The sequence below is a fragment of the Lepidochelys kempii genome, chromosome 24 (assembly GCF_965140285.1).
Source record: "Lepidochelys kempii isolate rLepKem1 chromosome 24, rLepKem1.hap1, whole genome shotgun sequence".
NCBI lineage: Eukaryota > Metazoa > Chordata > Testudines > Cheloniidae > Lepidochelys > Lepidochelys kempii.
The window spans coordinates 8891052-8911241 of record NC_136403.1 but is presented as its reverse complement, the minus strand read 5'-3'; the positions used below and the strand labels follow the sequence as shown (position 1 = coordinate 8911241).

The following is a 20190-nucleotide window of genomic DNA, read 5'->3' as shown; positions in this document are numbered from 1 at the left end:
ATCCCACCACCAACCTCAGCCTGGTCCAGTCCACACAAGAGATCCACTTCCTGGACACTACAGTGCTAATAAACAATGGTCACATAAACACCACCCTATACCGGAAACCTACTGACCGCTATTCCTACCTGCATGCCTCCAGCTTTCACCCTGACCACACCACACGATCCATCGTCTACAGCCAAGCTCTGCGATACAACCGCATTTGCTCCAACCCCTCAGACTTCAAATCCAGACTCCAGCGAGAAACTGCTGAATTGGAATTCATTTGCAAATTGGATACTATTAATTTAGGCTTAAATAGAGACTTGGAGTGGCTAAGTCATTATGCAAGGTAGCCTGTTTCCTCTTGTTTTTTCCTACCCCCCCCCCCCCAGATGTTCTGGTTTAACTTGGATTTTAACTTGAAGAGTGGTCAGTTTGGATGAGCTATTACCAGCAGGAGAGTGAGTTTGTGTGTGTATGGGGGTGGGGGGGATGTGAGAACCTGGATTTATGCAGGAAATAGCCCAGCTTAATTGTCATGCACATTGTGTAAAGAGTTATCACTTTGGATGGGCTATCACCAGCAGGAGAGTGAATTTGTGTGGGGGGGTGGAGGGTGAGAAAACCTGGATTTGTGCTGGAAATCACTTTAGATAAGCTATTACCAGCAGGACAGTGGGGTGGGAATAGGTATTGTTTCATATTCTCTGTGTATATATAAAGCCTGCTGCAGTTTCCACGATATGCATCTGAAGAAGTGAGCTGTAGCTCACGAAAGCTTATGCTCTAATAAATTGGTTAGTCTCTAAGGTGCCACAAGTCCTCCTTTTCTTTTTGCGAATACAGACTAACACGGCTGTTACTCTGAAACCTACAAGATCTCTGTCAAGCTTTCTTACAACTACAATACCCACCTGCTGAAGTGAAGAAACAGATTGATAGAGCCAGAAGAGTTCCCAGAAGTTACCTACTACAGGACAGGCCTTACAAAGAAAATAACAGAACGCCACTAGCCGTCACCTTCAGCCCCCAACTAAAACCCCTCCAACGCATTATTAAGGATCTACAACCTATCCTAAAGGATGACCCAACACTCTCACAAATCTTGGGAGACAGGCCAGTCCTTGCCTACAGACAGCCCCGCAACCTGAAGCAAATACTCACCAACAACCACATACCACACAACAGAACCACTAACCCAGGAACTTATCCTTGCAACAAAGCCCGTTGCCAACTGTGCCCACATATCTATTCAGGGGACACCATCACAGGGCCTAATAACATCAGCCACACTATCAGAGGCTCGTTCACCTGCACATCCACCAATGTGATATATGCCATCATGTGCCAGCAATGCCCCTCTGCCATGTACATTGGTCAAACTGGACAGTCTCTACGTAAAAGAATAAATGGACACAAATCAGATGTCAAGAATTATAACATTCATAAACCAGTCGGAGAACACTTCAATTTCTCTGGTCACGCGATCACAGACATGAAGGTCGCTATCTTAAAACAAAAAAACTTCAAATCCAGACTCCAGCGAGAAACTGCTGAATTGGAATTCATTTGCAAATTGGATACTATTAATTTAGGCTTAAATAGAGACTTGGAGTGGCTAAGTCATTATGCAAGGTAGCCTGTTTCCTCTTGTTTTTTCCTACCCCCCCCCCCCCAGATGTTCTGGTTTAACTTGGATTTTAACTTGAAGAGTGGTCAGTTTGGATGAGCTATTACCAGCAGGAGAGTGAGTTTGTGTGTGTATGGGGGTGGGGGGGGGGGGTGTGAGAACCTGGATTTATGCAGGAAATAGCCCAGCTTGATTGTCATGCACATTGTGTAAAGAGTTGTCACTTTGGATGGGCTATCACCAGCAGGAGAGTGAATTTGTGTGGGGGGGTGGAGGGTGAGAAAACCTGGATTTGTGCTGGAAATCACTTTAGATAAGCTATTACCAGCAGGACAGTGGGGTGGGAATAGGTATTGTTTCATATTCTCTGTGTATATATAAAGCCTGCTGCAGTTTCCACGATATGCATCTGAGGAAGTGAGCTGTAGCTCACGAAAGCTTATGCTCTAATAAATTGGTTAGTCTCTAAGGTGCCACAAGTCCTCCTTTTCTTTTTGCGTTATACCGAAGTAATTCTGTAGTGTAGACCTAGCCCCATAGAGCCATTCCCTGCCCTAAGGAGCTTAGGCAATCTAAATAGATAAGTTTCACTGTGTATATATAAAGCCTGCTGCAGTTTCCACGATATGCATCTGAGGAAGTGAGCTGTAGCTCACGAAAGCTTATGCTCTAATAAATTGGTTAGTCTCTAAGGTGCCACAAGTCCTCCTTTTCTTTTTGTAAATAGATAAGGCAGACAAAGGGTGGGAGAGGAAACAGAGGGGAAGTGACTCACCCATCCTCACAGCCAGGAATGGAAGAACCCAGATCTCCTGACTCCTGATCCAGTGCCCTACCCACTAGATCACGTTGTCTCCCTTATTATAGACGGATGAAGCAAGTTAAAATAACAAAGCTCATTGTTTTGTTACTGGGGCTGACTTTAAACATGGGGTAGAGAGATCATCACAAGCCACTCATGCAGAAGGACTCCCTAAACAAAATGTGTAATGGTCCCAGGTTTGAATTTCACCATCTAAACCTCAAGTCCACCTTTAAAAATGTTTCTTCCAGAGAAAAACAAGTACCTGTTCGGACCTCTCGAGCTGGTAATGCAGTGACCCCCAATGGCCAAATACGGTCAGGACATCTCTCTTGCACCAGCTGCTTTTAAAACAATTAACAAAAGAGTTTGGTATCTTTGCTTACACTGTAAGATCTATATGTGCGCAACATGTGGGAGTTTTCAGTTACCACAAGCCTAGTAAACCAAGGCTACCATCCTCTGGGTAATTTTAACTGGCAGGGATGGGATGGATTGAAGCTAAATGTGATACTGATCAAGGAAATGTGCAGGGGCCCTGTGAAACTCTTTACCAGAGGATGTTGTAAATGCCACAACTATAACAGGGTTCAAAAAAGAACTAGAAAAATTCATGGAGGATAGGTGCATCAATGGTTATTAGGATGGGCAGGGATGGGGGAATGGGTAGGATGGATCTCGGAGACCTAGCAAGATCAATCAGCTGATGGGAGAGGCAGCGAGGACAGGGGATTTGGGAGTGGATTGAAAAAAGAACTAGATAAGTTCATAGCCAGGATGGGCAGGGATAGTGTCCCTATCCTCTGATTGCCAGCAGCTGGGAACGGGCAACAGGGGATGGGTCACTTCTGTTACCTGTTCTGTTCATTTCCTCTGAAGCACATGGCCTTGACCACTGTTGGAAGAGAGGATGCTGGGCTAGATGGACCATTGGTCTGACCCAGTATGGCCGTTCTTATGTCCTTAACCCATCCATGCGCTACTCCCAAACAATTAGCAGATGCTGCGCTCCTCCATGTACTTGACTTGTGGGTACACACATTCCAAATCGCTCACTTGTTGGCAGGCAGCCACGCCAGGAATTGTTGTCGCAATGGCACATCTACAAAGCTTTAATTGGGAATAAAGTGCTTGTCCATTCCTGCAAGCCCAGTTCTAAATGGCCAGAAGGGACAACTGTGACCATCTAGTCTGACCTCCTGTCTAGCCCAGGCCAGAGAACGTTCTCAAAATAATGCCTGCAAGCTCCACGCAGGCCTACAACGTACAAGTGCCCTCCCTCCCAGCTCTGTAAGTCCCGTTATTTGTATTTCACGCATTTCTCTTTCCCCCCATTATTATCACAACAAAGGGCCGGCAAGTGAATTCTGCATCAGGGCCAAGAAATTTCCAAAGCAATTTTGTTTGGAAAAACCTGGCAATTCCTCCAGGGCAAAAGCTCATTCCTCTGGGCCAAGTAACTTTTCCTGCTGGAGGAATAAAACGCAACTAATCCCCCTGCCTGAGACGATTTGCCTGCACGCACTTTTCTTGCAAGGCGGGGGCGGGTTCTAGCTCCAACGCCAGCCCTTCCCCCTCCGGCCGGGGACGAAGTTGTCCTCCTGTAGCCCCTTGAGAAGGCGCGATGAAACTACAACTCCCAGCGGCCCTTGCGGCCGACCTTTTAAGATGGGCGCCGGTGATTGGCTGGAGGTTGGGCCAGTGCGAGGGCGGCTTGTTGGCGGGGCCTAGCCCGGCCGGTGTCTCAGAGGGAGGCAAGATGGTGCTGGAGAGCACTATGGTCTGGTGAGGAGCCGGAGCCGGGGCCGGGCAGGGGGTGGGGGCTGCTGGGGTGGGGGCCGAGGCGGGCGAGGTCGGGCCGGGGCCCCGGGGAGGAGCCGAGAATAGGCCGGGCCAGGGCCCGGGGAGCGGGGACCGGGCCCCCGCGGGGTTTCCCTGAGTCATCCCGGCTCCTGCTCCGCTGTCTAGGCCCGGCCGGGGGGCAGGATGAGGGGGAGCGGGGTCAGGCGTGGGGGCTCGCCCGAAGCAGGACAGGGGAGTTAGTGGGGCTATCTGGGGGGAGGGGGAGCAGGGTCAGGCGGGGGGGGCTCGCTGGGGGGGGAGTGGGGCTGGGGGGGCTGTTGGGGTGGGGGGGCTGAGGGGGAGCAGGGTCAGGCAGATGGGCTCTGGGGGAGGAGCGGGGCGGGGCTATCTGGGTGGAGGGGGAGCAGGGTCAGGCGGGGGGGGCTCGCTGGGGGGGGAGTGGGGCTGGGGGGGCTGTTGGGGTGGGGGGGCTGAGGGGGAGCAGGGTCAGGCAGACGGGCTCTGGGGGAGGAGCGGGGCGGGGCTGTCTGGGTGAGGGGGAGCAGGGTCAGGCAGGGGGGCTCTGGGAGTGGAGTGGGGCTGGGGGAGGCTGTTGGGGTGGGGGGGCTGAGGGGGAGCAGGGTCAGGCAGACGGGCTCTGGGGGAGGAGCGGGGCGGGGCTATCTGGGTGGAGGGGGAGCAGGGTCAGGCGGGGGGGGCTCGCTGGAGGGGGAGTGGGGCTGGGGGGGCTGTTGGGGTGGGGGGGCTGAGGGGGAGCAGGGTCAGGCAGACGGGCTCTGGGGGAGGAGCGGGGCGGGGCTGTCTGGGTGGGGGGGAGCAGGGTCAGGCAGGGAGGCTCTGGGAGTGGAGTGGGGCTGGGGGAGGCTGTTGGGGTGGGGGGGCTGAGGGGGAGCAGGGTCAGGCAGGGGGGTTCTGGGGCTGGAGTGGGGCTGTGGGGGTGGGTTGAGGGGGAGCAGGGTCAGGCAGGGGGGCTCACCCGGGGTGGAGCAGAGCGGCACCGGAGGGGGGGATGTGGAGCTGGGGGCTGGTTCAGTGCTGGCTGTGGGGGGATGGGGGACAGCAGTGGGCAGGTGAGGGGGTGAAATATCCCCAGGTGGGGAGACTCCTGCGGGCAGGGCCAGCTTGGGGTGAGGAGAACTGCACTGAGTGCGGGGTCGGGGGGGCTGTCAGAGTGGGCGATAGGGTTGAGCAATGGGGTATGTGGCACTGGGTCAGGCTGGAGAGAATCTGGGGGGGACTGACAGGACTAAGTAGGGGCCACATATGTTTAGGGTCCTGGGGGGAGGGGTGCAGGGCTAGTTGGGAGGTTGGAGGAGGGCAGGTGGGGGTGGATTAGGGTTATGCGAGGGAAGTGGAATATCCCTAGGCAGGGGGGACTCTGAGGCAGGGCCAGGGCCAGGCTGAGGGGAGAGTGAGGCCTAGGTGGGGTGGGGAAGAGGAGCAGGGATGGGGGGGTGGCAAGGGAGGGGTTGGGGTTGAGTTGTGCGGGATGTGGAGCAGGGTCAGGCTGGAGAGGCTCTGTGGGGGAAGTAGGGGCAGGACCAGGGTGAGAATCTGGTTAAGGGGATGGGGAAGAGGAGCAGGGCTGACTTGATGGGGTTGGGGAGAACTAGGAGAGGGGAGGGCTGGATTTGGATCAGGCAGGACGGGGCAAGCGGGAGTGGAATAGCCCCAGGCTGGGGAGATTTCAGTGTGGGGAAAAGTCTGAGGTGAGAGGGAGTTGGGGAGGGCTGGTGCCAGAAAGGGGGTCTGGAGCAGGGCTGGGTTAAAGTCATGCAGGGGGTAAATGGAGCAGGACCTGGCTGGGGAGATTTCTGGGAGTGGGAGATGAGTGGCAGGTTGGGAGCAGGGATGTGAAAGAGGCAGAGGCCATCCCAGTTCTGGGCTGGGGATGGGGTAGGAGAAGATGAATGGGCAGCATCAGTAGAAGGCTGTGGGGGGAAGTGGGATCTGTTGGGTGACTTAGTTCTAGTTTGGACTGTGGGGCACAGTAATAGACTGAAGGGATCAGGGGGTGGTCACAAGGTGATGAGAATCACTGCCCTTTTATGGGAGGAAGGATTAATTCTGGACTGGTGAGGGGACTAAGCTGGCTGTCCCTTCCAGGCTAGAAGGTGGTTTGGTGCTGGCTGAGGTAAGGGCAGGGAGAGTTGTTAACTTGGATGTAAGGCTGGGCTGGGAGGGCTATAGAGATGACCGTTGTTTGGATGGGGAGCTTCTCCTTGGCTGTGGAGGGCTTTCGTTTAGTGGGCAATGGATGATAGTCTGGGACAGGAGATTCAGAGGGGGGCAGTGCTGGGATGTGGTGACATTTGGGTCAGGTGCGATAAGGCAAATATTTGACATTGGTTGGGGAGGGCTTGATGCTGTGGAGAATCTGTAGGGCAGAGTGTGGTGGTCAGACTCTGGAGGATGGGGAGGGGTGCTCTCTGGGAGGATCAGTTGGGACTGAGAAGTGGGAGCATTTGAGACAGCTAGACTAGAATCCACTTCACACTGGATCAACAAAGATAGCCAGGGCCTCCTCTGTGTTAACTTACCTTTAGCCCGGTCTGGATTCAACCCCCAACCTTCCTCCCTGTCCACCCCCCACACATTATCTCATAGCACAGCCAAGGCTGGTTCGGGTTTGATGTGGCCCAGAGTAGCTTGTAACAAGAGCAGACAATAGAGACTGTTCACAGGATACAGTGTCTGACCCTTCTCCCCCACCCCCCAAGAACTGGAGAGTATAAATAAACTGACCACCATTTTACTTAGGTTTGCTTTCTACATTACCAAGCTGATAGCTAGAGCTAAAATCAGGCATAGAAAATAAGTTTATACTTCAGAGATGCATAAAAAAATCACTAAACTTACTATTAAACTTACTATTGTTCAGAGCACAATAAAGATTATGGTTACTACAATACCTCAGACCCATTAGTTGCTGTAGTCTAATTACCAAATGTAGCAATGGCAGAGATTCATAAGATGCACAAAACTTCCATTGTGCGTTGTATATGGTAACTAAATAGCTCTTCAGTTAGTTGGATAGAGACATCACAGTAGCTTGATTTGCTAAGTAACTATGTCAGATTCAAATAAGAGACAGTGTCAGGTTAATCATTGTTCTCTTGTAGCTGTTGATTTCATGACTTTGGTAGAGTGAGTTCTGAAATTGGAATATAAAATCCCAGGTCTAGTGAGTCCAGTCCATTGTTGCCTTGTACATTGTATGGTCACCTACACCAGTGCAGAATGGGTGCAGTGGGCTACCATTCTAGTCTGGCAGTGTATTTACCCTCATTGTTACACTAGGTTCACATAGTGACAATAACTGCATAAGGTGCAGGGCAAGAAGAGCTGGGCCATGTGGGTGGGGGGTGTAGTGGGTTAGACCAGGGCACTGGGAGTCATGAGTCCTGGTTTCTGGCCCACATCATGCCACTGGTACTGTCACCTTGAGGAGTCATGATGTCTGTGTCTCGTAAAATAAGAGTATTAACTTGCTTCTCAGGGTTGTTAGAATTAATGTTAGCAAAGCACTTTGAAGTCCATATGCCATGTGCTATTTCTTACTACACACATCCACTTCCATTCTTGTGTGTGAATGAATGGCTGCTTTTTGTAGTAAAGAATATTTGCGTTCAGCAGCACACAGGGTTTGCATTTTAATACAAATGATGCCTTCTGGCATGAGAAAGTGGCTTTGTGTGCTACAGCCAGGAGAGCAAGGATTAAAACTGGATCCTGTGCAGTGACATTCTGTATGTGAAAGGTTTAAAATCGCACAGAGACAAAACTACTACATAGTTGCTTCTGTCTGCTGAACTCATTGCACACACCAGGGGCTCCTTGCCTCCATTTGCCCCACAAGCTGTTTGTGTGCCTTATTTCAGGAACTCTCTGCAACCCCTCATTGCCCTATGGTAGGGGCTCTGTGTGCCCTCCATTATTTCTTCTGTCTGGGAGTTACGTCATTCAGGGGCACAGCATTTTAAACTCTATTAGGAAGAGCTGAGATGTGGGGGGCACGGAAGGCATCAGTGACCCTGTTTTGTTTTTCACCAAATCCATAGTTTTCTGCCCATTAATGTTTAGACTGAACATTCTCTGACATTTTTAGAATGGATCAGCTCTGGCATTGCAAAGTTATCATGTTATTGACAGACATGCCATCAAGTTGAATGTCACCAATTGTCACCAACTGGTAGATCCTGGAGTCTCTGATAGCTGATCGTGATCTCCGGCTGCTAAAAGTCCAGCGGCGCAGCAGGGCTAAGGCAGGCTCCTTGCCTGCCCTGGTCCCGCGCCACTGAGTCCTGGAAAGGGGGTGGGATCAGGGGGGTCTCCACATTCTGCTCCTGCCTGCAACTCCTTTTGTCCAGGAACGGGGAACTGTGGCCAGTGGGAGCTGTGGGAGCGGTGCCTGGGTGCAGCACGCAGAGCCACATACCTCCCCACTCTGCCGGGGGCTGTAGAGATGGCAGCTTCCAGGAGAAGCGCGGGGCTGGAGCAGGCAGAGAGCCTGCCTTAGCCCCACTGTGCCGCAGACCAGGAGCCACCCAAGTTAAGCGCCACAGCAGGAGCCTACACCCCTGCCCCAGCCCTGAGCCCCCTCCTGGAGCCTGCACACTGTACCCCCTCCTGTACCCCAACACTCTGCCCATGCCCGGACCCCCCTCCTGCACCCAAACTCCCTCCCAGATCCTGCACCCTGTACTCCCTCCTGACCCCAACACTGTCCCAGGCCAGAGCCCCCTCCTGCACCCAAACTCCCTCCCAGAGCTTGCACCCCTCAACCCCTCCTACACCCTTGCCCCAGGCTCAGCCCGGAACCCCCTCCCACACTTCAAACACCTCAGCCCCAACTCCCTGCCCCAGTCTGGCGAAAGTGAGTGAGGGTGGGAGAGAATGAGCAACGGAGGGAGGGGGGATGTAGTGAGTGGGATGGGGCCGTGGGGAAGGGGCTAGGTAGATCCTGGGATGCATTTAAATTCAGAAAGTGATCTTGGGCATAAAAAGGTCGGAGACCACTGGAGTAGAGCCCCTCTTTGTTCAGCCAATCCTCAATGAAAGCACTATCGTAGCAAGCCATCAGTGTTGCAGATGTGCTAGCTTACATGGAATGGGTCAGCCTGCTGGTAGGTGGAGAGTAAATCTGACTTACGCTGTCAGTGTAGCTAACAGGTCACAACTGCAGTGTAACAGCTCCTGTTAACTGAGGGGGAGCTGGGATGTTAATGGTTCTCTGTTGGGAACAGAAGTGAAACCACAAAGCTGGTAATTCACCGCTTGATAATACTAGGCACATGTTTAGCACCTTTCACCCAAGGAGCTCAATGCCTGTTGCAAAAAGCAAGGGAGAATTAGCCCCATTTTACACAGGGGGAGGGAACTGAAGCGCAGAGGGGTGACTCACCCAAAGTCCCTCCCTCCGGTGAGTTAGTGGCAGTGTCCAGAACAGAGCCCAGAAGCTCTGCTTCTCAGTCTCCTTTTTTATCCCCTAGACGTTTCCGTATCCCAAACAATCGAATCTGTATAACGGGGGGTGCTTGGACTCTGGGATACCGCCATGCTGACAGTTTGCCAGGAGCCTGAGCTGCATCAAATGTTTCATTAGCGCCTGGGGCTGTGAGACATCAGATGACCGTTCTAGTCCCAGCTCTCATTGACTCTGTGTGACCTGTCGCCCCTGTCTGTGCCTCAGTTTCCCTCTCTGTAAAATGATGGCATGGATATTTGTTCACCTTTGCCAAAGCACTTTGGAAGCTACAACTATAGCAGTGCTAAGTTGCTATAATATCAAAAAGCTGTAGGCTACTTCTTAAAATGTCAAATAAATGTTCATAACCCTAAGAGAGATTTGCGTATACATACTGATAGGAACAAGGGTATTGCCTCATCAGATTGGTCCAGCTATTCTTTGTCCTGTCTCCAACCATAGCTAATACTGCTGATGAATGAAGAGAAATTGTTTGTTCTTTGTGTTCACCTGCGAATCTCAGAACATGCAGCTGAGGTTGAGTGCTCTTCAGCTGGCAGTTACAGGGAGGGGGGAGCTGCATGCCCAGTTTTAGGACTCATGGACTGGACTGTGGACTCTCAGAGTCTGTGCAATAGGCCCAAAGGACAGGCCTCTGCATTGTCCTACTATAACCAGGGCTTTAAAATGGGTTTAGTTCTTGCATCTGAATTTCAAGATTCTTGAGCATGTAAAGTATGGGATTTCTGTAGGTCGGTTCTGCCTTGGCTGAAGAGCCTTTGACTTTTTTTTGCAGGCTACTTGTATGCTTCCTTCTCTTGCTCTCTCGCTCTGCCTTAAGAATTGACAAGGACGAGGAGACATGTATGTTGTTAGCCATCTGGCCACAGATCTAGGATCCTGAGGCTTCATTTTCATGAACCAGCTTAGGGTAAAAACCAGACAAGCCTGTTTTTTAGTTCTGACCTTGTCTGATTCTTTCTGTATTTCAGTGTTGACAACAGTGAATACATGAGAAATGGGGACTTTTTACCTACTCGCCTGCAAGCTCAGCAAGATGCTGTCAACATCGTGTGCCACTCAAAAACCCGTAGCAACCCAGAGAACAACGTGGGGCTCATTACCTTAGCTAAGTACGTCTGTAGAGTTCCCACTCCTAGAAATCAAAACGACTCCTGCTCTCCCACCCAAATGATGAGTGTGGTCTAGGGCAGTGCTTCTCGAGCTCTCTGATGTGGGGGACCGGCAATTTGTTTTCCCAATGTGCACACAGACCGGCCGCCGATGGCTCGCGGGCTGGCACCGGTCCGTGGACCACCACTTTGAGTAACACTGCTCTTGTGTAGTATTTCCCAGCCAGTGGGTTGCAACCCCCATGTGGGTAAGAGGGTCATGAAAGGCAGTGCGGGGGATAAGGGAGGGGATTATAAAAAACTACAACAGAGATCCCACTCCCTGCACACCTTGATCCTGCAAGGTTAAGTATTCTGTCAGCCTCTCAAAAAACACAAATTACATAGGCTTATCAATGATGCAGTTCTGACCCTTTTATAGTAAATGTAAGGGAGTTACACACACTTTTAACCTCACATTTCAGGTTGCCAACCTGAAAAGGCTGAGAAACACTGATCTAGTGTATTGAGCACAGATCTAGGGATAACTGGCTTCTGCTGTTTTCTCCATGTGACTGTGGGTGACCCTGTGCCTCAATTTCCCCACCTGCAAAAGGATATTACCTTACAAGGGGTATTGGGAGGTTTGATAGGACTTCGTATAACAATGCAACCATTTATATTGTTCTAGTAACTGTGAAGTGTTGACCACACTTACCCCAGACACAGGACGGATCCTTTCCAAATTACACACGGTGCAACCCAAAGGGAAAATTACCTTTTGTACAGGAATTCGAGTTGCTCATGTAAGTGACACCTTGTTCATGACTTTTCTTAAATGAGTCGTCGTCTTGTATTTCTATAACCCCTCTCATCCTAAAGCATTCTGCTTACTGCTAGTGTGGTCTCATAGGTAGAGCACTGGACTGTGTCTCGGGGACCTAGTTTCTATTTCTGGTTCTGCCATTGGCCTGCTGGGTGACCTTGAATAATTCATGCCACTTCCGTGCCTCAGTTTCCCCATCTGTAAAATAGAAATAGTGATACTGACCTCCTTTGTAAAGCACTTTGAGATCTAAGGATGAAAAGTGCTAGATAAGGGCTTGGTATTGTTGTAATAAAGTCTCATCATAGTTTAGGATACTAAATGTCTTCATCTGAAAGTGTGAGGTGAATTTAGACAAGTGACATGTAACTGCCCGAGTTGGAATTGAGCCAGGTTATGGGATTTAGTGTAATCCAGTCTGCTACCGTGGTGAATAATTCTATTGAGAAGTTGAGTGTGGGGAAATCAATGAGGCTGTTTGGTGAAGGGGTAGAAAGAGAAATATAAACTAGAGAGAATCTGAGTCTGTGGAGATGGCTTTTTATTTGCTACTAAATTGCTGGGTTACAGTTGCAATATAGCTCATGTGTGTGCAGCCAATTTACAGGGGCCAAATTCCGTCAATTCGCACCCACAAAGAAGAGATGCATTTGTTACCCTGAAACATATGGAATAGGTCTCAAGGTTTAGTCACTCCCTTCTGTCCTGTACTTTCGCTCTGTACTGGTATATGTGCTTCTCATGTCATCCTCTGGTGTGTACATCTGGAAAGCTATTATTCATAGATATTTAGAGGGGGAACCAGGGCTTTGGAGCTGTGCTCTGCTCCAGCTACAGGCAGAAATCTGCTGCTCCGCACTCCGGGCTCCGCTCCAAAGCCCTGGGGGGAACGATGGTCTTGTAATTAAGGCACAAGACTTGGAGGCCGACCTTCTGGTCTGTTGCCAATTCTGCCACAGATTTACTTATGTCTACACAGCAAAGAAAAACCCACCATTGGCCCATGCCAGTTGGCTAGGGCTGCAGGGCTGTTTCATGGCTGTGTAGACGTCTGGGCTCAGACCCAGCTCTGGGACCCTCCCATATCGCAGGGTCCTAGAGCCTGGGCTCCAGCCTGACCCCAGACATCTACATAGCAGTGAAACGGTCCCGCAGCCTGAGCCCTGTGAGCCTAAGTCCCCTTGCACGGGCTAGCCGCGGGCGTGGAGTTGCCGTATAGACATCGAGTAAGTCACTTAATGATTCTCTTTTGCCTCAGTTTCCTTGGGTGCAAAATAGGGATCATAATACCTGCCTCACAAATGCAACTAAACTAATGTTTGTTATGCTGGAATCCTTTGATAGAGAAGTGACATTACTAGTGCCAGTTCCTTATAAAGCATGTTGTAGAAGCAGCAGACTCTTAAAAGCAGCTTATTACACTACGGCTTATATCATCTTGAAAATACTCCTCAGTCTAACGAGTCTTGCTTCATAAAAGTGCCTCCTGCTATTTAGTTCAGGTTCATCCCATTATTCCAAGGTGTGTGTGTACAATGTCCCATTTTTTCTATCCCACGCAACTCCTCTCCCTCCTGGGCATTTACATTTTCTTGATACATCAGTCACCATCAGCTTCCTTTTGAGGATTAAAAAGATGGGGACTGTACAGCTTGCAAAAGAGACAGCTAAGGGGGGGATATGACAGAGGTCTCTGAAATCATGAGTGGTGTGGAGAAAGTGAACAGGGAAGTGTTGTTTACCCCTTCACAGAACACAAGAGCCAGGGCTCACCAAATGAAATTAACAGGCAGAAGGTTTAAAACAAACCAAAGGAGGTACTACTTCACGCAATGCACAGTCAGCCTGTGGAATTCGTTGCCAGGAGATCTTGTGAAGGCCAAAACTATAAGTGGGCTCAAAAAAGAATTAGATGCATTCATGGAGGATTGGTCCATCAATGGCTATTAGCCAAGATGGTCATGGATGCACCCCCATGCTCTGGGTGTCCCTAGCCTCTGACTGCCAGATGCTGAGACAGGACGTTGGGGTGGATCACTCAATAATAGCCCTGTTCTGTTCATTCCCTCTGAAGCAGCTGGCACTGGCCACTGTCAGAAGACAGGATACTGGCCTTTGGTCTTACCCAGTATGGCCGTTCTTATGTTCACCTTGGATGACAACTCTTATTTTCCAGTTGGCTTTGAAACATCGTCAAGGCAAGAATCACAAGATGCGTATCATTGCCTTTGTTGGGAGCCCCGTGGAAGATAACGAGAAAGATGTGAGTAAAGCGTGACCAGTTAGATGCAATTTCATGGGTGTGTTTAATCCGTGATGGTGAACCCTCAGGTCTGGTTTACACTACAGACTTATGTCATATAACCATGGCAATCTCACTCGGTGTGAAAAATCCACTCCTCAGAGCGACGTAGTTATACCAACCTAACCCCCGTGTAGACAGCTCTATGTTGATGGGAGAGCCAGTGCAGCCTTTTAAATGTAGACGTGCCTTCAGTTTTCACAGCAATTTCTTTATCTAGGTGTTTATACTGCTCTCATCACCCTGATATCAAGTACCTCATAATAGCTGCTTTCTTGAAACTGGAACTGTTCAATGCGTTTCTGAACTGACTATGTTGGTCAGTCTGTATATCCAGAAAACCTGGTTCTAAGAAATCTTAATGAGCATTCATATTACAGCAATCTTATTGAATCTGTATCAAGAACTGCAAGGCTCAAAGCTTATGTCCCAATGAGACGACTCTTTAGCTGATAAATCCTGCTACTAGAATGTGAGCTACTGAAAGGGGGTGGGAGGGTGGGTGTGAAAATGGAAAAGAAGGAATGATGCAAATAAACTAACTCAGCTTCCAGGCAATACAGGTTTCTATCAAAACAGAGCCTCGTTTATCCTATTCTATACATAGGCTTGGAAGGATTCCATTTCTGTAGGTAAATGTTGGTAAACACTGATTTCGCTGTACACATACAAACCCATGAAAAAATATTTCCATTGAAAAATGCTGCTTGAGAACTTAGAGTTTGATTTAAGGATATTTACTTTGTATATTTTGATGTGATGTTGACAATTTGTGTTTTAACAGTTATAACTCTCTAACTTTTTGAATCTCAACATGTGTTGTGATTAAATAATTGTCTGACTGCCCCATAATTTCCCTGCAACTGTGAAAATTTAAATCTGCCCCCAGTAGGTGAGGGAATTTAAATTGGATCATGCATCAGAACATGCTTAAATGTCTTGTTGCAGTATTAAAAAAGCCTTCAAGTATCAAACAGTCAGAAGTCTGAACTCTTAATTGTATTTGTCTGGATTTTTTTTTTTTTTTGGTTATAAAAAAACATTCAGAATTTTAGATAAGTGCCTTATTAATTAAGTCAAAGTACATACAATTAAAAAGGTGATGTAATGTAATTCAGATTGTCCGTGTGTCTCTTTAAAAGAAGCTTGCTGGCTTTAAGGATTGATTTTAAGTTCTGGCCTATTTGGTTTTCATAGGAGTATAATGGAGATGAAACCTCTCAAACATTTTACTGTTCAGAAATAATCGCTTACTATGAAGCTTGTATAGACTGGCACCTGTAAATTAGATGCTTTTATATCTGGCTTTGTGTCCTGATGAACGAATCCCACGCACTTTTGTCTGCTTTCTGTTACGTGGAGGAGATGTAGGAGCTGAAGACAAGTGATGAAAGGCTAACACTCCTTTCTCTTTATTGCAGCTGGTGAAACTGGCAAAGCGCCTTAAAAAGGAGAAAGTAAATGTTGACATTATCAACTTTGGAGAAGAGGTGAGAGTTTTAAACTGATCTCCCAAGAGTCTTTGAAATACAAACTCCAGCCAGGGGTTTACATCTCATTTTCAAACACTTGTCTCCTATCTATCTGGGAACACCAGTGAAGAATACTATCACAATTCCCCCATCTTAATCTCTTCAGCAGGGATTTTAAGGCTGATCTGTTCAGACAACAGAAATCCTTCCATTAATATTTTGCAGATTCCAAAGGAGACTCTCTTCTCAAATATTCCCCTGCTGTGTTTCCTACCCAAACATTTCAGGCTTCTGCTAATGCTTTAGTGAAACTGACTCTAACTAAAAGTGAAATTGACTGGTCTAGACTCACCATCAGTGAAGGGCAAAAAGAAAACAAATTGGATTTTTAAAATTGTTTCCATAAATGAAGGAACTGAAGGACGTCTTTTAATATTTTTTTTTTTAACTTCTTTTCTGCATACTTTAGTCACCTGCCTTTTCACAGTGTTCTGGCTGAAAATAGAAAGCCAGCTGTAATTCTGAGTTTCACTCAGGTGGCACAAACCTTTGTATACAAAACATACTTTGCCCTTTGTATGAAAAACCCCAACCCATCCTTAGGATGAAACCTCTAAGGCCGTGTGAAGTTCCCATATTCCCTTGCAACCATGCATCAAAGACTTCAATTACTGTTCATGAAATATAGTTAATGATCTGGAACACACCTCTGTGAGTCACAGGCTACATTAGTCAGTGTTGGTTTCTGACATCCTTGGGCAGAGGGCTGTATTGTGGTATAAGGCTAAGGAACAGTGGAGATTGTTGCGAATAAAATTGTGGTTGAATTTTGTCGGTCTGGCATCTAGTCCTGTGAGGTGACCCCTCTCCATCCAGGGTCTCTCACCCCATGCCTCCGAGTGGTGTTTCTGAGCTGCAACACTGTGGCTATGAAAGAATCTTATCACCACTTTAAAAGACTTTGGTTGATTTTGGAACCAAGCTGGTAATGACATTCCAGGGGAGAGGGAAAAATAATTGGTTTGGCGGTTTTCCCTTCTCTTCCCCAATAATCCCTACTCCACTTCCAGATTTCCGGAGGGAGCAGCCTTCACAGGGCCTGCTTAAGTTCTGTGACTATTCTTTCCTGATCATTAGAGTGTGGGTGGCATCAGTGATGCCAGGATGATACCCCAGCCAACCGTCTTTCCTACAGGCCAACTCGTACTCAGCGGAGAATGATGTTTTATTCCCTAAACTGAGACAGCTGAATCCCAGAAATCTACCACAACCATTCGCAGCGTAGCTGATGAGCAAGCTGCAAAGCAGAGTGGCCTGTTGCCGTATCACATTGATCTGCTCTATCTGGATAGATAGAGCAAAACCTCAGTGTAACATGGATTCTGGTGGAGGGCAATAGTATGAAAATTAGTGCTGTATTCAAGACATGTGGTGCCCATGTTAGAGGAAAAATAGGCCAAAGTTTGTTCTGGTTGTTGGGAACAATCTCATTTCTAGTGTTGCTGGTACACCCTCAGGCTGACTGTCAGATGACACCCAGGCCATAAGGTTCCTGATCCTCCAGTGAGGTCACAGCACTATGAAAGGAAACTACTGGCACTTCCTTTGAGCAGGACTCTAAAACACGAGCAAACTCAGGATGAATTGAATAGAGCAATGTTCCAGGTCAACTGTCCTCACTTTGCACAGGGACTTCCTGGGGGCGTTAATCAGTTGCCCATTGGAGGGGGCCCATTATATAGATGGCCTCTTCCAGCTCTGAAATGTGGTGTGTCTCCGTACCCCTGGTGCATACTGATCACTGTTCTCTGTACTTCTGTGTTTATAGATGAGTTCCCTTTCTGAACACCAGCTGGTAAGAGGACGTCAGGGTTATTACAGTTCATAGGGCAGCCCAGCATCGTTTCCTTTGAGCCAAGTCAATGGGAGGAAGTCAGTCTGGTTCTAACCTCTCTCTTTCCCTCCCCTAGGAAGCCAACACAGACAAGCTGACTGCCTTCATTAACACCTTAAACGGCAAGGATGGGACTGGTTCCCACCTGGTGACTGTTCCCCCTGGCCCTAGCCTTGCCGATGCCCTCATCAGTTCCCCCATTTTGGCTGGGGAGGGCGGTGCCATGCTTGGCCTTGGCGCTAGCGACTTTGAGTTTGGAGTAGATCCCAGCGCGGACCCAGAACTGGCGCTGGTAAGAGATGGTGGAACCAAGAATGGCTTTGAAGGAGCCGAACTGTTTGTGAACGTGCTGTTGCTTTGAGTTTACCCCATTGTCTGCTCCACAGGCGCTGCGTGTATCCATGGAGGAGCAGAGGCAGCGGCAGGAGGAAGAGGCCAGGAGAGCTGCAGCTGCCTCCGCTGCTGAGGCAGGAATTACAGCCACTGGTGGGGATGGTAAGAAACCAGGCGGGGGATCTAATCCCTCTTCGTTTGGAGGAGCCGGGGTGAGCAGAGCAAAGCAGCGAGTTCAATGCAGCGGGGCGGGGGAGGCTGCTGATGCAGCCAGATCATTTTGTACTGAGATTGTGTCCAGCCTCCAGTGCTAAGCAGGGCCTGGGTTGCATTTGGGTGGGATGGACACCTACGGCGCTGCAGGGGATTCATTAGGGAGGGGTACACTTCCTTTCAACATGGTAGTTCCTTATATCCCTCCAGTGTGGTGTTCCTCTTCACTTGAGATGTAAAAGAAGGCCCTGATCACTTGTACTGGCTAGAGATCCCATGGCACTTTCCACAAGAATACGGTTAGCCCCAGTAGCTCAGCCCACTCCCTCTCGGGTATCTACATTCTGCCTTCCCTAAAAAACTGCCCCTGCACTTTCAGTTGGATGCAGTATTTTTTCCTGTCCTGAACTGTTGTGCATTGTTGCTGTGCGCTTTGTGCAGCTGTCTCATCCCACCCCAGAAGTGGCTGCCCTTCAGTGGTGGGCAGGGATTCTTCTCTGAATATAGAATTTGTTGGGGAATTGCTCTAGGAATGTGTACTCTGTTTATCCCTGTGCTAGATTCAGACGATGCCTTATTGAAGATGACGATCACCCAGCAGGAGTTTGGTAGAGCTGGCCTGCCCGACCTTAGCAGCATGACAGAAGAGGAGCAGATTGCTTATGCTATGCAGATGTCTCTGCAAGGGCCAGGTGAGTGGCTAGAATTTAGAACATCTGTCTAATCCCTGAAGACAAATCCTGCGCTGACTGAGCTGTCCCAGTGAATTCAGAGACAGCAACAGGTTCTCAACACCTATCAACGTCTGACAGAGGGTGGGCACCCAAAAATGGAGAGGCACAAAGTTAGTGAGTGCTTGTCTGAGTGGCCTGAATTCCATGAATGTCCTACCTGTCTGGGGGAGAGGGGTGTCGGAACCTTCACGTCAGGCCTTCAGGCCTGAATCTCCTTTCTCAGCTCTCACTATTCTGCCTTGAGGCTTCCTTCTGCATCCATCAGTGTTATCCCAGGCATGTCTTGACTGATATGGTGTCTGTAGCAGGGAGCAGCAGATCAGTGGGGAGGGAATGATTTGCCATATGCTGCTATGCATAAGCACAGCTGGGTAAGGCAAGGATGGGATCAAGTGCTGACAGACTCGCGACCTGAAGGCCTGCAATTGTGGATGTCTGGTTTGTGAAACTCCTGGCCCACTAACTGCCACAGGCAAGTCGCCTTCAATATCTTTACATACACACCCTGCTGACAACCCAGCATAAATACGATTGCAGTAAAGGTGGTGGTGGTGGTGAATACTCAGTAGCCAAGACATTTCTTTTCTCTCTCCAGAGTTCGCCCAAGCTGAATCGGGAGAGGTTGATAGCAGTGCAGCCATGGACACATCAGAACCTACCAAGGTGATGGTCTCCCCAGCCACCCCTTTCCCTATCTCTCAAGACATCCACTCTGTGTGGAGTCCAAACTCCCCCTCTCCTTAGACTTGGTTAACATAACAGTTCAGTTCAAGCGTTGTCAGTAGGATTGGCTGTTGCTGGGGTTCCTCCCTCAGGACTCCTCAGCTCGCACCCTAGGTTCCCCTTTCCCCACAGAGCCGCTCCCATCTCCCTTATCAAGAGCTTCCAGGCTCAGTGAGTTCCTGGAATCCACTTAAACCTTCCCTAGCATGCTCCGCACCTGCTAACAGGGTGGAGTGTTTCAAGCAAGCAGTGCCAGCCTGTTAGATCCCAGCCAATCTTCTTGATAGGGAGTGGGGAGTGACTCTCTCTACATGGATGTGCAGGAAGAAGATGATTATGATGTGATGCAAGATCCAGAGTTCCTACAGAGCGTGCTTGAAAACCTGCCTGGCGTCGACCCCAACAATGAGGCCATCCGCAATGCCATGGGTTCCTTGGCCTCTCAGGCCTCCAAGGAGAACAAGGACAAAAAGGAAGAGGAGAAGAAGTGATGGCACTGGGGTACTGACCTCCCTGCCACTGCCAAGCGATTGGGATAATCTCAGCCCTGCATGTTCCAGTCCATGTAACCTAATAACTTCAACTTACTTAATCACTGTTCTCCAGGTAGCTGTGGAGCGATCACAGGGCGAGGGTAGGATTTTTTTTTTCTTGATGTAACAGTTAATAAAAACGTTAAATTTTTTTCCATCTCCCTCCTAAAGTAACTATAGAACATGCTTATGGATTTTCTTAGAGCCACATAGGAATTGGCAGGGGTGCCCAGTCTCCTGACTCCAAGCTAGAACCAGCTGCTTCAGAACAGGGTGCAAGAATCCCTGCAGTGATGGGGTGACCTGCCTCCAGGGAAAGCTGCCCCCTTAGGCCCATGAGGTTACTGAGCGGGAGAGGGCT

General features: G+C 49.1%; 1 protein-coding gene across 1 annotated transcript in view; it reads left to right on the top strand.

Annotated features, from left to right (window-relative positions):
* LOC140902798 (putative PIP5K1A and PSMD4-like protein) overlaps positions 1 to 19980 on the top strand; it is a 73849-nt gene extending 53869 nt beyond the window's left edge. The window contains 10 exon segments of the mRNA XM_073323268.2: positions 8786 to 8828; positions 10647 to 10820; positions 11491 to 11605; positions 13802 to 13888; positions 15349 to 15417; positions 17370 to 17585; positions 17680 to 17788; positions 18400 to 18531; positions 19169 to 19236; positions 19620 to 19980. Of these exon segments, the coding sequence (XP_073179369.1) occupies positions 8786 to 8828; positions 10647 to 10820; positions 11491 to 11605; positions 13802 to 13888; positions 15349 to 15417; positions 17370 to 17585; positions 17680 to 17788; positions 18400 to 18531; positions 19169 to 19236; positions 19620 to 19787 (1181 nt within the window). The 3' untranslated portion in view covers positions 19788 to 19980.
* Positions 19981 to 20190: the final 210 nt, after the last annotated feature.